Source organism: Hippopotamus amphibius, chromosome 2 (genome assembly GCF_030028045.1).
Source record: "Hippopotamus amphibius kiboko isolate mHipAmp2 chromosome 2, mHipAmp2.hap2, whole genome shotgun sequence".
Taxonomy (NCBI): Eukaryota; Metazoa; Chordata; class Mammalia; order Artiodactyla; family Hippopotamidae; genus Hippopotamus; species Hippopotamus amphibius.
Window position 1 is genome coordinate 519,663 of NC_080187.1, and position 16,268 is coordinate 535,930.

The 16,268-nt window shown below is 54.7% G+C and overlaps 1 protein-coding gene across 10 annotated transcripts in view; it reads left to right on the forward strand.

Moving 5' to 3' along the window:
• The window catches only part of PNPLA7 (patatin like phospholipase domain containing 7), a 68,016-nt gene that overhangs the window by 40,306 nt on the left and 11,442 nt on the right, over positions 1-16,268 (forward strand). For all 10 annotated transcript variants that reach the window (XR_009051415.1, XM_057722855.1, XM_057722859.1 and 7 more), the window contains 9 exons: positions 860-991; positions 1,405-1,528; positions 1,972-2,085; positions 5,422-5,491; positions 8,543-8,692; positions 13,191-13,254; positions 13,371-13,539; positions 14,895-15,077; positions 15,802-15,920. Coding sequence is in view for 9 of the 10 variants with exons in the window: in XM_057722855.1 (XP_057578838.1) it covers positions 860-991; positions 1,405-1,528; positions 1,972-2,085; positions 5,422-5,491; positions 8,543-8,692; positions 13,191-13,254; positions 13,371-13,539; positions 14,895-15,077; positions 15,802-15,920 (1,125 nt within the window). In the remaining variant the exon portion in view is untranslated. The remainder of the gene's footprint in view (positions 1-859; positions 992-1,404; positions 1,529-1,971; positions 2,086-5,421; positions 5,492-8,542; positions 8,693-13,190; positions 13,255-13,370; positions 13,540-14,894; positions 15,078-15,801; positions 15,921-16,268) is intronic.

Consider the following 16,268-nt stretch of genomic DNA (forward strand, 5'->3'; position numbering starts at 1 on the left):
GCAGGGCGTGCTTGCGTATCTGTTTGTGTCCACGTGCATGTGCGTGTCTGTGTCCGTGTGTACGTGCTCACAGCGTGAGTCCCCTGATGCAGGAAGCTCCGGGATGATGTCCCAAGGGACCCTATGCGCCAACACCCTTCCCTCTGGAGCCGCGGCTCGTGTGGCTGCTGTCCTGATGGCCCCTGGGTTCCCACCCCCGTCATCCGAAGCAGAACCTTGCATTTTCCCCGATGTGCTTCTGCCCCCGACGTAGTCCTCTCGGGGACTGTGACTTCATCCACCCATGGCTCAGCTGAGTCACCCAGGCCCCACACTGGGCACTCCATGGCCCAGGCCAGCCAGACTGCAGCCCACGTGCTGACCACTCCCCGCTGCTGCTGCCTTCCGGAAGCTTCCACACTATAGCGGGTCACCTGCTTCCCTCCCCACCGCCAGCCCCGTTCACACGTGGCAAACGGCGACAGTGGCTGATGTTCCTGCTGGACCCAGTGGCTGTCTGGGTCCCAGGCCCCCATGGGCTCTGCGCTGGCCCCTCGGCCACACCCTCCCTCGTGCCGCCCCTGCTCTGGCTGTGATGGCACAACACGGGGGGCCGGGCTGGGACCCGCTGCCAGGACTGGGACCTTATGCGTGGCCTGCGCTCCAGGCACACTGTGGGGTGGTGACAGCTGGGACCGCTGGGCACACCTGCGCTGCCGTGCAGCAGGTGGCGGACTGGGTGCTGTGCTCTGTCCTTGCCCGCAGCTGAGTGGGCGTCTTGGCTTGCTCAGTGGGGGTGCTTTGGCCCGGAGTGAAGGGGTGGAGCCTGCGGGGCTGGCCCTGGACGCCGGGGCCGGGAGTGACTCTGGGCGCCCGGCAGCATCATGCGGGGGCAGCCAGCCGTGGTCCTGGGCATGGCGCACACCGTGGTGCAGAGGGTGTCGTCCTTCGTGCGGCAGATGGACTTTGCCCTGGACTGGATGGAGGTGGAGGCCGGGCGCGCCATATACAGGTGAGGCTGGAGGGGCGCCGGGCCCAGCGAGCCCTGTGGGAGGAAGCCGTGGTCGGGAAGGTGCTGTGCTCTGGTGTGGGCCCCAGTGGTGGCCTCAGTCCCACGTCCTGACGACGGCTGAATGCAGGCTCACTCGCCCTAGTCAGACAGACCTGGGTTATAGCTACTGATGTTCATGGTTTGAAAAATTAAAACTAAAAAAAAATTTAAATCATTATTTAAAGTCATTTATTTAAAAATCAACAATAAATCCTTTACATGTTAGTATACATATTTTTTAGTGGAAAATAACTATTTTCCAAAACAAAATATGTAGTGAGAAGACTGGATTTTTTTTTTCTTTTGCTGCCTTGGGTGGCTGAGGGCTTCCGGCTGGGTGCCCTGCCCGCCCCCCAGCAGCCTCTGTCCCGCAGGCAGGGGGACAAGTCGGACTGTACCTACATCGTGCTCAGCGGCCGCCTGCGCTCGGTGATCCGGAAGGATGATGGCAAAAAGCGGCTGGCGGGGGAGTACGGCCGCGGAGACCTCGTCGGTGTGGTAGGGCCGGCCCACACCACGCCCGCCTGGCCTGTTACCTCTTCTGGGGGCCTGGGCGGGGCTGCTTGCTGCCCACCAGGGCTGCGGCACAGGGAGTAGAGTCGCCCCAAGCGTTGTCTCCCGAAGGTCTCCCTCCAGGAAGAGTGCTGGCCTGGAGGGGGTGGGGGCTCAGGAGTGGCCCCTCGGAAGGTGGTCCCTCTGAGACCCGGAGGCCCCACGGGTAGGATGAGGCCCTGTGCCATTTGTGGCACTGGCAGCAGGCCCACAGCTCTCTCTGACGCTTCCTTCACCAGTGCAGGGGTGCTGGGCGAGCCCCGTTTTCTCCCACTCCCCACCTGCTCTGGGAGGGCTGCGGGGACCTGCCCTCAGGTCCAGAATTTGGCGGATGGGCCTGCAGGCTGGTGGGGTCAGCGTGCGGCCCCAGCACCGGCTCCTGTCCCCAGGTGGAGACACTCACCCACCAGGCCAGGGCGACCACAGTGCATGCCATTCGGGACTCAGAGCTGGCCAAGCTTCCTGAAGGAGCCCTGACCTCCATCAAGCGCAGGTACCCGCAGGTGAGGTCTGCGTCGGGGAGCAGGACGTCGGGGCTGTGAAGTCCATGTGCCAGAGCGAGGGCCAGGCTGAAACAGCCTGGAGCAGGCCGACTTCAGTCTGGAAGGTCGCGGGGGCGACTGTGGGGGGGAGGGCCGGGTCCCTGCTTCCCCAGGCGCGTGCTCACCGGCAGCTGTGCCCGCGGCTTCCTCACCGTGCGGCTGGGCAGGTGAGACTGCCAGGCCCCGTGGGCAGCCAGGCGGTGACACGGGGCAGCCCTGCTTCTGAGTAATGAGGGTATAGTCACGGAAATGGAGAGCCTGCACCTTAGAAGTTTGGAGGAGGAGGAGGTGGCAGGGCTGCTACTGGACAAGGTCACAGTAGTGGCCACTCTGAAGGCTCAAGCCTGCTCTACCCTCGTGAGCCTGTGTGTGAAGAAATGAAACAGCCCCCAGTTTATTTATGAAGTTAACATGACTTTAATACCAAAACTTGATAAAAATAAAATGCAGCAAAGAAAACCTTCAATAATTTCTTTTAGTACCATAGCTATAAATACTCTGAATGTTAGCAGATCAACTATGGTAAATATGTGTCTGATTAGGGTCCATCAAAGAGTGTTAGTCCAGTTATTAAAACACGATTAATTATGGCAAAAAATTAAAGGAGACCCTATGATTATATCAAGGCATTTGACAAAATTCAGCCATTACTAATAATAAACACTTTTTCTTTTTTTGGCTGCGTTGGGTCTTCGTTGCTGCACGTGGGCTTTCTCTAGCTGCAGTGAGCAGGGGCTACTCTTCATTGCAGTGCGTGGGCTCCTTGTTGGGTGGCTTCTCTTGTTGTGGAGCACGGGCTCTAGGCGCACGGGCTTCAGTACTTGTGGCTCATGGGCTTGGTTGCTCTGCGGCATGTGGGACCTTCCCGGACCAGGGATCAAAGCCGTGCCCCCTGCATTGGCAGGTGGATTCTTAACCACTGCGCCAACAGGAAAGCCCCAGTAAACATTTCAAATAAAATAGGAGTGAAAGGAAACTTCTTTTATATAACAAAGACTGTTTCTTCCAGACCACCAAAGTCCAGAACAAGCCAGCCTCCTTGTCAGCTAACACAGGAAGTTAAAAAGATGAGAAAACTGGTATATATTTGGAAAAGGAGTAAAAATTACATTTGCAGATAATATGTATCTTTTTACTAGAAAACTCCAAGAAAACTAACAGAGGGGTTTGGAAGGGAAGTAGATAGAGTTCCAGGTAGAAACAGAAATGGCCAGCCTCCCACTTCAGCTAGCAGGGTTGTTAAGAGCAAGGCAGAGAGGAAAGACACAGCCCTAAGCAGAGGGGAGGCCTTGCTGTCCTTGGGGCAGGCCCAGGCCTGGTACAGGGCACGTCTTTGCAGGTGAGGGCAGTGTGCAGAGCACCTTCCCTGGGGGAGCCCTGGGGGGTCTCCTTGCAGGCACCGTGCAGCTGGCTAGGGCGATGTGTGGGGGTCCGGCTCAGGCTCAGGCCGCTAGCTCTTTGAGGGGCTGTGCCCTTTTTTCTGGTTCCACCTTGAAGCAGGCATTGGTCTTCTTTGACCTGGGTGGTTCTCTGGGAGAAGATGGTGCCCCTTGTGGCTAGGGTTTGCATTTCCCTGATGACTAAAGATGTTGAGCACCTTTTCATGTGTCCATTGGCCTGTTGTGAACCTTTTTCATTTGACATAGAAATGATCGCTTTTAAAAGTAGGCTTACCTGAGACTTCCCTGGTGGCACAGTGATTAACAATCCGCCTGCCAATGCAGGGAACACAGGTTTGAGCCCTGGTCGGGAAGTTCCCACATGCCGCGGAGCAGCTAAGCCTGTGCGCCACAACTACTGAGGCTGCTGTCTAGAACCCACGAGCCACAATTACTGAGCCCATGAGCCACAACTACTGAAGCCTGGGCACCTAGAGCTCCACAACAAGAGAAGCCACCTCAATGAGAAGCCCACACACTGCAACAAAGAGTAGCCGCTGCTTGCCGCAACTAGAGAAAGTCTGCGCGCTGCAACGAACACCCAGCACAGCCAATAAATAAATAAATTTATTTTTTTTAAAAGTAGTTTTAACTTACAACTATTGTTAATTTGTAATTGTGATAATTGTATCATTGTGATATTTTAGAGATACAAGTTCAAATATTAGTGGATAAAAAGCTGTGTTTGGGATTGTCTTCAAAATTCTGGGGGTATGTGTGTGAAATAAGATGGGTGAAGCTGGGTGATGGGAAAGGGGGGTTCACTGTACTCTTCTCTCTACTTTTGTGCATGTTTGAAATTTTCCATAATGAAATGTGGTTTGTTACATTAGCTCCAGTTGACAGTTTGCTGCAGGGTTACTTGTATATAAACCAGACTCCTTTTTGCTTCTGTTTTGGATCACTCTGCTCAAACTCTGTTTTGTCTCACATCCTAAAATTTGGACAGTTTCACTTGCATCTTCCGTGGGTCTCTGACGCCAGAGTCCTGGGGGTAAGAGAGGGTCTCTGAGTTAGCTTGCAGGTGGAGGGCTGGCCCGCAGGGTCTGTGGACGCTGGTTACTGTAGCACAAGGTCTCAGAGCCCTCTTTTTCCATAGTCAGGCCCAGAGCTCTGGGCTGTAGACAGCCAGGAAGTAGCCCTGTGGCTGCGGCTTGGGGAGGCAGCGCCAGGAGAGGAGCATTGCCTGATGTCAGAATGACCTCATCAGTGCTTTCTCACCTTGCTCCCCGGGATATGTAGGTTTTACTGAAGCTGACAGCGGCTTCTCTTTCCGAAAGTGACCCCGTACTGCACACAAGCGCCACAGCAGCAGGCTTGCTGTACAGCACACCCTCTGCCGTCCTGCAAACCTTAGCGATTAAAACATGTTTAACTCACTTTATTCTTATGCAAAAGCATTTAAAAGTAAATTACAGATATTCTGACATTCCAACCTTAAATACTTGAGTCTGCAACTCTAAAAATTTAGAATTAATGTAACCAAAATAGCATTATTATATTTAAAAGATAATTCTTCCTGGATATCATGTAATACCAGCCCATGTCCACCCACGCCAGGCACTCAGCAGCATGTGATGACCCTCGGCTCTGGGGAGGGCCCTCATGGCTGCCTGCAGTGGGTTGTGGCCTCCCCGTGTTGTCCCATGTGTCCTGCCTGGGGATGAGAGGAGAGGCCGGCCGGGGCAAGGTCGCAGGCCACATGCGCCACACCTGCCCGGGACCAGACAGCATCCGCATCCCGTCCACTGCCCAGAGCAGTTTACATCCGCGGCAGTTGTGACATCACGGGTCTAAGGTACTTGGCTTCATGGTTTAAAATGTGTGGTTGCGGTCTCTGTTCGTTCTCCGACCCCAGGTTGTGACTCGGCTGATCCACCTCTTGGGCGAGAAGATCCTGGGCAGCCTGCAGCAGGCATCTGCGACAGGTGCGTGTCCAGGCCTGCGACCCGGGAACCCCGCCCGCCAGCTCGGAGCCCCGCGAGTCTGCCCAGAGCCCCGCCCACTCATCCAGAGCCCCGCCCAGAGCCGCTACTTGCGTTGAAACGCCCCCTCACACAGTGTTAGAGCTTTTGCTTCCAGCCATCAAACACGTTTAAAACTGTTTCCTCATCCTGGTGCTCCAGGCTTCCTGCTGGTGTCGTTTCCCTTCTGTCTGCAGAAGTTCCTTTCATAATGGTCCTTTTAGCGCAGATCTGCTGGCTATAAATTCTCTTAATTTTCCTTCATCTGAGACTGTCTTTACTTCACCTTCGTTCTGAAGGATATTTTTTGCTGGATATGCAATTTTGGCTTGACGGTCCTTTTATTTCAGCACTTTAAACATTTTGTGCCACTTCTCTGGCCTCTGTTGCTTCTAATGAGAAATCCAGGCGTTCGAATTTTTTCCAAGCAGGTAGTGCGTCGTTTCTGCCTGGCTGTATTCAGGATTTTTCCTTGTCTTTAGTGTTTAGAAATTTGATTTTGAAGTGTTTGGGCATGAATTTCTTTGGGTCTGTCTTGTTTGGGATTTGCTCATCTTCTTGAATCTATAGGTTTATATACATACATATAGACATATATATTTAAACCAAATTTGGAAAGGTTTCAGCCTTTATTTCTTCAAATACTCTTTCAGCCATGTATTCTTTCTCCTATTCTGGAAATTCACAGAAGCAAATGTTAAACCTTTTGTTATTGTCCCAAAGGTCTCTGGGACACTGTTTTTTAAGGTTTTTTTCTCTCTCTGATGTTCAGATTGAGTAATTCCTTTTGATATGTCTGCAAGGTCATTGACTCTTTCCTCTGTCTTCTTGATTCTGCTCCTAAGCCCACCCAGAGAGTTTTTATTTCAGTTATTATATTTCAACATTTGCTTCAAGACTGTCCATGAAGGCTGTTTCTTTCTGGTTGTGATCACTGCTTTATTGCCTTGTCAAGGACTTGCAAATCCTGTGACATGATGTCATTTCTGTCTGTCTGTCTGTCATCTTCTTCTGCTCAAGTTGAGGTCTCCTGGCTCTTGGTGTGCCTGGTAATTGTGGATTGGATCCTGGATTCCAAGTACTGTGCTATAAGACTCTGGTTCCCATTTAAATCTTCTATTTTTGCAAACTGTCAATGTGCTTATATTCACAGAGCATGTCCTGGCCCTCTTCCCTGGGCTGCATTTGAATGTTAACTTAATTCTCAAGGCCTTTGCAGTACTGCTCTGGTCTGCTGTGCTTGTGTGCTACCCAGAGCCAGTGTGAAGGCTGGCTGGTATGCCACGCTGAATTCTGTTCTCAGAGCCTCTGCTGTGGGATTCTGGCCAGTTTCATGTGTGGGCTACTTGGGGGCGACGCCAGGATTTCATACTAGATTTAGAGGACTCCTCTCTCCATCCCCCCCCTCTAGTACAGGACATGGGGAGTTGGGGGTCTACCCCACTGTGTCCATAGGCCCATGCAGGAACTTAGGGCCCTGGAAAGCCTCCCTAGAGGCAGCACCCAATGGGGAGGGGGAGGAATGCACCACACTGAGCTGTAGCTGGGACAGGGTGGTGGCACTGCTGCCCTGTGGCATTAATAGACTGGTCTTCCCATGAGTTGAGGTCCCAGCTAGTCTGCCCTCCTCTCCACGCCCCTCTGGGTCTCCTGAGAGTTGTGTCCAAAGACTCTTTGTAACTGGGGGCAGTGGTCAGGTGGGGTATGCTGGCTCCATCTCCTTCTTGGCCAGAACCAGAACCTCCCACATGCCTTTCTTAAAAGCTGAAAGAAAACCATCAGAAGAGGGCAAGAGAATCCCCCTCTGGTTCTACCTCAGGTGGAGGGTTCTGACGTCAGAGGTCACTGGGAAAGAGAGAGAGGAGGGGGATTCCCCACAGAGAAGCTGCAGAAAAACCGGTGAAAAGAGGCCCCTCTGCTGCCCCACGTGCAGCCAGCAACTGGCTCACAGCCCTCACTTGTCTTTCCCTGCCCCCAGATTAGCAGTCCCCTCTCTCTGCCTCCTGCAACCCCCCACTCTGGCTCCTGGGTCAGGCCTCACGGGGACCCACGCTCCATGCTCAGGACCCACCGCTTCTCCCAGGGACGAGACCAGCAGAGTCAGGAATGGACTCCCTCCTGGCGGAGCTGGGCCTTCCTGCATGGCCGGTGTCTGCACCTGGCATCTGGCACCTGGCCGTGCACTTCCCAGTTGGGAAGGTCTGTGCAGGAGCTCGGCTGGGACAGTGGCCGGCCAGGGGAGCGAGGAATAGAGCCCTTGGTGTATTCAGGCCCCAGAAGACCAGGGTCTGGCTGGGACATAGCCAGCAGAAGTGAGGCTACCCCCTCAGCCACCTCCATGAAAACAGGAGATGCCAGTCACCAAGAAGTGACTTTGTTGTTGGAAATAAACTTCAGCCAGGGATGCTCTGACAGAGGCTAGTGAACTTGTGGACCCACGAGCCTGCTGCCTCTGTCCCTGCTGCTGTGGGGCTTGCTGGCCGCACCTCTAAAGAATGGGGAGCCTGAGACGGGGGTGCCTCAGGACAGGCACCCTGAGACCCAGCCCTGACCTCCCCTGGGTCATTCTGTGCCTCACCCTGGGGTCTGGAAACCCCATGCAGGTGAGATGGTAGAAAGGTGTTGATCTTCCAAATCTCAGGCTGTTTACTGTCTGTGGAGCAGGCGGTGAAGAACTCCAGGAAGGGGCGGGGGGACAGGGTGGTCAGAGGATGGCTCTTCCCCTGGCCAGTCCTGTCAGCTCTGCATTTCCTCTGAGCCTCATGGTCTTCTCTGCATCCGTGCACCCGTGTCCCCTTCAGTAGGCCCAGTCTGGTGCGTGTGAGATGAAGGGTGCCAAAGGGTGGTTGGTATTTCATCAGGAAAGGCGGGGCTCTAGGTGTGGAGACCAGGGTGCCCGTTCCTCCCACCCAGGCCACTTGTGCTGTGGTGTCACCTAGAAACATCCAGGGACACCAAGACTGTCCCAGCAGCAGCCTGACTCCTCAGGCCAGCACATGCCCCTGTGCTCCTCAGGTCACCAGTTTGGGCTACATGCTGTAGGCAGCAAGTGGGACTCGGGGAACCCCGCCAACAACCTCTCCACGGTGGCCGTCATGCCTGTGTCGGAGGACGTGCCCCTCACCGCCTTCACCCTGGAGCTCAAGCATGCCCTCAGTGCCATTGGTAAGCCTTGCCCAAAGCCACCCCACCCAGCCACCAGGGTCTGGCTGGACCCCTCCTTCTCCTGCCTCTCGTCCTTCCAGGTACTCCTGAAAGAGCACTTAGTGTTGCCCGCAAGGCTCAACCCTGGGCCAGGGCTGGGAGCGGGGTTGGGGGGCTGTCCCAGTGAGACGGGTGCCTCTGGACGGTCTGGATGGGCAGAGCGTGTCCCACAGGAGCTGGTGTGAGTCACACCGCACCACTCCTCCCAGCTGAGCGCTGGGGCCTGCGGGGGCAGAGACCCCTGAAACCCCCAGCAGGAGCCCATCTTGGGGTGTGAGCCTAGAGTGAGTGCACACAGCTGCTCCGCTGCTGGGAGGGAACACAGCAAGGGCTGGGGAGCCGGCCGACCACGTGGAGAGCAGCCTCCGCTGGGCCCAGGCGGCAGGTCCTGTTCCCAGGTTCCTGATGGCTGTGCTGTCTGGGGGCTCAAGAACAAGAAACTGAAATTCCCAAGAACTCTTAGGAATTCCCCAGATCATAAAGTGTTCTGTATTCTTAACATTTTACTTATATGTTTTTATATAACTGTGAGCGACCACAGTGATAGTAAGTCAGTTTTCCAAGATAGGGCTATCCTGAAAGGTTTCAGCAGTGTCTTTAAAAATGATATAATAATCGGTGCAATGAATGTTACATTACTACCATGAACTAATACATTGTGACAAGAATGTCTTTTACTTTACTTTTATTTACTTATTTTTATTTTAATTTTTTTGGCTGCGTTGGGGCTCTGTTGCTGTGACGGGCTTTCTCCAGTTGTGCTGAGCGGGGGCTACTCTTCGTTGGCACGCGCTGGTTTCTCAGTGCAGTGGCTTCTCTTGTTGCAGAGCACGGGCTCTAGGTGCGCAGGCTTCAGTAGTTGTGGTGCACAGGCTCAGTAGTTGTGGCACATGGGTCAGTTGCTCCACGGCGTGTAGAATCTTCCCCAACCAGGGCTCGAACCCGTGTCCCCTGCATGGGCAGGCGGACTCTTAACCCCTGCGCCACCAGGGAAGTCCCAAGAGTATGTATTTTAATATGGCGAAAATGTTCTCTACCTGAAACGGACACTTGATAATAGAAGGCATTAAATAAAGAAACAGAAATGATTTATAAAATTGAAGATACTACTACAAATATTTAATACTTAAACACTATTCTCCAAGTGAAAATTTAAATCACAGAAAGCATTAATTTCCATTAGTCTTGGTCTTTGTTTTATACCAGATTCCAGATGTAGAACACCATTCATTTTTCAGTGACATTGGTCAGACTGCCCAGGGCACACCCACAAGATCTGCAGGTACACAGTGGAGGTGTGTTGGTACATAAAAGCGTATTCCCTTTAAAAAAACAGAAACAAAAAACCCTTTTATTGTGAAATAATTATAGATTCACAGGAAGTTGTAAAAATAGTAAAGAGAGAGCCACAGACCACCTGCCGCCCCAGGGTATGTGACCTCAGCACAGCATTCAGACCAGGAGATTGGCGTCCATGTGGTGTGCTGATGTGACATGTGTGTGTGTCCATGTGAGTTTCTGTTTCTGCGAGGAACTGGGGATCTTGACAGGGACTGCACTGATCTGTTGGTGGCTCTGGGTGGCACTGACATCCTAGCAGCGTTAAGTGCAAGCAGGCATCCTGCCTCGTCCCTGATCTTAGGGGGAAGCTTTCAGTCCTCCACCTTCGAGTAGGATGTCAGCTGTCAGTTTTTCGTGTATGGCCTTCAATATGTTGAGGAGGTCTCTTTCTATTCATAATTTGTGTTGTTTAGTAAGCATGTGTTGTTTAATTTCCATGTATTTGTGAATTTTCCAGTTACATACCATTGTGATCAGAAGATACTTTGTGTAAATGCAATCTTTTTAAAAAAGTTTTTATTGGAGTATAGTTGCTTTACAGTGTTGTGTTCGTTTCTACTGTACAGCTATACATGTACATGTATCCCCTCTTTTTTGGACTTCTTTCCCATTTAGGTCACCACAGAGCATTGAGTAGAGTTCCCTGTGCTATACAGTAGGTTCTCATTAGTTGTCTATTAGTTATCTATTTTATACATAGTATCAATAATGTATATATGTCAATCCCAATCTCCCAATTCTTCCCTCCCCCTTCCCCTTTGGTATAGGTATGTTTGTTCTCTTAAGTCTATAAATCCAGTCTTTTTTTTTTTAATCTTTACTGAATTTGTTACAATATTGCTTCTGTTTTATATTTTGGTTTTTTGGCCCTGAGGCATGTGGGATCTTATCTCCCCACACTCCTTGCATTGGAAGGCAAAGTCTTAACCACTAGACAGCCAGAGAAGTCCCTGTAAATCCGATCTTTAAAGTTTATAAAGACTTGTCTCGTGGCCTAACATATAGCCTGTCCTGGAGAAAGGGAAGAGTGTGTGTTCTTCAACTGGCTGGGTGGCCTTTTCTCTGTGTGCATTTTGGTGAATGTGCAGGGGTATCTCGTTTGGGCTTGACTTTTCATTTCCCAACAACTGCAAGTGCCTGTGAAGTTACCCACCCTTTTATTGGGCTGTTTTCTTCTCCTTGTTGATGGGCAATCTGGACACAGTTGCTTTTTTGGATGAAAGAGTTGCAGATATCTTTCCCTCTGTGGCTTGCTTTTTAATTTTTTTAATGATATCTTTTGACAAACAGAAGTTGTTATTTCTAATATAGACCAATTTATTTATCAATTTTTTCTATATTGTTACTGCTTTTTGTGTTTTATTGAAGAAATTTCATTCTGCCCCCAAATCATGAAGAGGTTCTTCTAAAAACTCTAGGGTTTTACCTTTCAAGTTTACAATCTATCAGGGATTGATTTTGGTTATGATAGGAGGTTCAGTGGACTCGTTTTTCTATAGGATCTTCAGCTGACCCAGAGCCCTCACTTAGCCCTCACTGGACTCTGCCCTGCAGTGCTCCTTCACTGACAGTCAGGTGACCACATCTGTGAAGGGTGTTTTTAGAGTGAGGATCTGGGCAGATGGTCCTTTTCTTCTACCTGTGAAGGTGTCAATCCCCTTCCTCTGGCTTCCAGAGTTTGGAAGAAAGGCTGTGTGACAGCCAGGCGGACAGTGACTACCCAGGCCAGAGCCATCCCAAAGCGACAGCCGGCCCCACAGAGTCACCCTGTGTCCACGCACTGCTCCGGACCTGCCCATGACCTTGGCCCTAAGCAGACCCTCCCAGGGACGGGGCTGGTCACCACATTTCTGACCGGCCGGGGCTACAGCCCGCGCCTTGAGAGCCCACAGCGCCACCTCTGGGGGGCTCCATGCTTCCCCAAGGGCCTCCTCAGAACCTTCCGAGACCAGGCAGGGGGGCCCCGAGTAGGAGATGTGTACTGAGGGCCAGATAGAGCCCAGCCCGGGTTCCTCTGAGGGGCTCAGGACTGGGCTCCTCAGCGTTGCTGCAGCCAGACATGGCCTGCCTGTCCTGCCTCATCCTAGATGTCCAAGAGGAGAACAGGACAAGTCACTGCAGTGCCCAGGAGTGCCTGCCCTCACAGGCATGTGAGGCATTCCAGCCCTGAGAGGGCTCCCTCTCTCTTTCAGACCCATGTGGGGTGATCAACTTGAGCTTGAAGCTCTTCCTGGCCTGGCCCAACCCCCAGAGCAGGAGTGCAGCCCCCCAGGGGGACCAGCACCCTTCGCCCCGGGCCCCCAGAGGAGTTGCTTCCCCACATCAACAGGTTTCTGGCATTTGAGTCAGAGCTGCACACACGCACAGGTCAGACCACAGCCACAGCGCGGGGTACCACCCTGGCAAGGCACCCTTCCTCTGTGTGCCTCAAGAAAGCAGATGCTGGCAGTTCAACACAAGGCGGAGATTTCAGGGAAGCTCAGGTGTAAGTGCAGGTGTACGAAGGTCACCATGGGGAAGCCCCGGCCCGTCCTGTGGCAGCAGGACTTCTGTACCCTCAGGGTGGTCTGGCAGCCGCTGGCGTCTCAGCTCTTGTCCCAGCCCTGGCGGCCTCTGCGTGCTCTGACACTGGCCCTCCTGGTTGAGCAGCTGTGTCTGTGTGGATAGGAGCTCTGAGACCCCACAGATGGGGGAAGCACACTGGTCCCAGAGACACAGAATGTGAAAATACGTGCATCTCTACAATGGCGAACCACTCCGGACTGGAATCCCGCCAGCCGGGCTGATTTGGATTTGGGAAGTTACAGGCTTGTGCTTCCCCTGCCCCCAATGCATACACAGTCTCAACGCTGCAGAGGTTTGATCCCTTCGTGTGCAGAGGAGGAGACTGCGGTTCAGAGAGGCTGCCATCCCTGTAGCTGGTGCAGTCCTTCCGCTGACACACCTGCAGATTCATCTGCCCAGAGGGGCTCCTTCAGGGCCACGGGCACTTCCTCATGAGTGGTGAAAAGCTTATGGCTTTCCAGAAGAGCAAACTTCCAGGAGAAGGAAGGGCCTTGCTTGTCCTCCAAGATGGGCTGCCAGCGCGGTTTTCTGTTTTTGGTGGTTGTGTTTTCAGGCCCTGCCCTGCTGCTAACCAGTGACTACATAAAACAGCGCCTTGGCTCTGCTGCTCTGGACAGGTACGCCGGCCGCCACGGGGGAGCAGCCTGGCTGAGCTCGGCTTCCTGCTCTCAGCGGGTCCTAGCTCGGCCTTGAAACGCGCCCGGGCGTCTGCGCCCCTGTCTGTGCCTTCCAGTATCCATGAGTACCGGCTGTCCAGCTGGCTGGGGCAGCAGGAGGACATCCACCGGATCGTGCTGTACCAGGCGGACAGCACGCTCACGCCCTGGACCCAGCGCTGCATCCGGCAGGCCGACTGCATCCTTATCGTGGGTCTGGGCGAGCAGGAGCCCACGGTGGGCGAGGTGAGCCGGCCAGCGCTGGGGCGGGGGCAGTGGGCGGGGCGTCAGCAGGCGGGGCCGGCCGGCTGCTGGGCGGGGGCAGGCAGTGGGCGTGGCCAGACACTGGGCGTGGCTACAGGGCTGCAGACCGGGCAGGTCCTGGCTGGGCGGGCCACCCCCCCTCCCTCCCTCCCCCCTCCCTCCCCCCCCCCCAGATCCCTGTTTCTCTCTTTTTCTTTGAATGAAGTATTTCAGGAACTCGGGAAGGGACCAATGATAAGAGCAGACACCCAGATATCTGCTCTCCACGTTTGGAAAACATTTTGCTGTTTTTACCTCTGATGGTTGTTTTAGCAGGAGCAGGCAGGCACCCTGAAGTGGCCAGAGACCCACCGCCCAGGTGGCCTCTTGTAAAGTCAGAGCCTCTGTCCATGTTTCACATTTTTACTATGTGTGTATATGGCACTGTTTTTTATATAAAGTTCTCGTTTATAGCATCTTGAAATTTCCTTTTTTCCTCAATGCTTACACTTTTGAGTTTTATCCATATTGTTTCACTCGTCTTATGGCTGTTTAGTTTCTATTTGTGAATGCCCGCCATATGTCTGTTCTCAGCCAGCGGGCTGTGAAATTACTTCACTATACGTGTGTGCAGGGGTGTCTTCAGGGCACCACCTGGAATTGCTGCTGAGCCGTAGAGGCTGTGTGTCTTAGGTTCACAGAGCTGCCAGATGCACTCTGGTCCATGCGTGTGATGTTGCAGGCGAGGCCGGGGGCTCTGTGCTCCCCGCTCTGCACTGTCGGTCCCGTGTGTTTCCAGCCTCACGGGTGTGCAGTGGAGTCTCGTCGCCCCTTTGCTTTGCATTCCCCACCTCCTTCCTCTGTTCTGTTGTCTGTTCTCATCTCACGCTTCTGCCCCGGTCCTGGGACAGCTGCAAACTGGTTATCTCTGATGTGGGTTCCTGTTCTGCCAGGAATGATGCTCCCTTGCGGGGGAGTGTTTGCACAAGAAGGTTACAGTGTGCGTTCGTTCACCAGGCCGTGTGACAGAAGCAGAGAGGGGAGGTGTCCCCTCCCTTCCTGCAGGCCCCCAGAGCGCCCTGATGCCCCATACCCAGCCCCGCACACCACAGGCACACAGCCACAACCCCTGGGTCACAGCTTCACAGAGGAAGGGCCAAACAGACCACAGCTGGCTCAGTTTTCAGAACCAGGGCACCGTCTGCCAAGGCCGAGACCTGTGTTGGGCTGGTGGGTGAGGTGGCGTCCAGCATGGGACCTCTGTGGACAGCCCTGTGCTGGCTTCGGCTCCGTCCTGCTCAAGTCTGCAGGCTCTGCTGGGCTGCCTGACTCAGGGCTCCACTCTCCCTTGCCCTCAGCTGGAGCGGATGGTGGAGACCGCGGCCGTGCGTGCCCAGAAGCAGCTGGTCCTGCTGCACCGGGAAGATGGGCCCAAGCCAGCCCACACTGTGGAGTGGCTCAACATGCGGGGCTGGTGCTCTGGCCACCTGCACCTCTGCTGCCCTCGCCGCGTCTTCTCCCGGAGGAGCCTGCCCAAGCTGGTGAGGCCCGGGGCGGGCGGGGCCCTGCCGACCTGATTGGGCCGCTGCCTCTGACTCCGGTCGGTGCTGCTGGCTCTGATGAGGGCGCTTGCTCTCCGTGTGCTCACCCACTGCTGTGCGCTCACATCTGCTTGAGCTTGATCCTTGGATTCCCGTGGCCCCAGGATGGTGACACGCCCCCCCCCCCAGGTGGGGGAGCCCCACACTGGGGGCCAGAACCCCAGAACGATGGGCCTGAGGTTCTCACTTTCAGCTTGAGGCCTCAGCCCGGTGGCCTCAAGTTGGCGCTGCCTCCTGCTTTGGACAGAAAAGCACTCAAGTCCTGAGGCACCTCCTCCTCAGGGGTCCTCAGCCCTGGCGGCTGGGCATGGGCTGTGGTGGGAGCCCAGGGGCCGCCCGCCGGCCGCAGCCCGCCCAGCCCTGCCGATCGGTGGACGGCATCCTGATGGCGGCGTCTGTGCCCTGGCGTCCAAGCCCCGAGCGCCCTCCACCCGGGGGCTGGTGGGTTTCGGCTGGTCTCGTGGGTATGTGACCCAGCTGCCCGCACTGCCCACCCACCCACGAGCCCTCCCTGTTGAGCCCGGGCACCGAGGCGCCCGCAGGGTCGGGATCAGACCCACCGGCGTGTCCGGGAGGAGCTGCGAGTCAGGAGTGGGGAAGACAGCCCGGCCACGTCGGGTGCGCGGACTCGGCCTGTCCTCCCGTCTGCTGGCCTCTCTCGCAGGTGGAGCTGTACGCGCGGGTCTGCCAGAGGCCCCCGGACCGGCACTCGGACTTCTCCCGCCTGGCGCGGGTGCTGACCGGCAACGCCATCGCCTTGGTGCTTGGGGGAGGGGGAGCGAGGTGAGTCCCGCCGCTTCCCGAGGTCACGCGTGCGTGCCTGTACGCATGCGCGATCCTCGCAGGCTGGGCCGGCGCTCCCACGGGCGGGTGTCCCCGCACTCCGCGAGGGCAGCGGAGGAGCGTGTGTTTCTCCTCCTGATTGTCTTCCCTTTGGAAACTCTGTTCTGACCCTTTGCCAGCCTTTCCGTCGGGCTGCGGGTGACCCTTGTGAAGCAGCCTTTAGTTCTTGTACTTCAGGTTGTCCTGACTCCTGCTGCCCTTCTTCTGGCCTTGGTTAAAGACGAGTATACACGTGAGGCGGAAATGGAGGGGCAGGGGTGTGGTGAGCGTGCGACAGGCCGAGGCCCC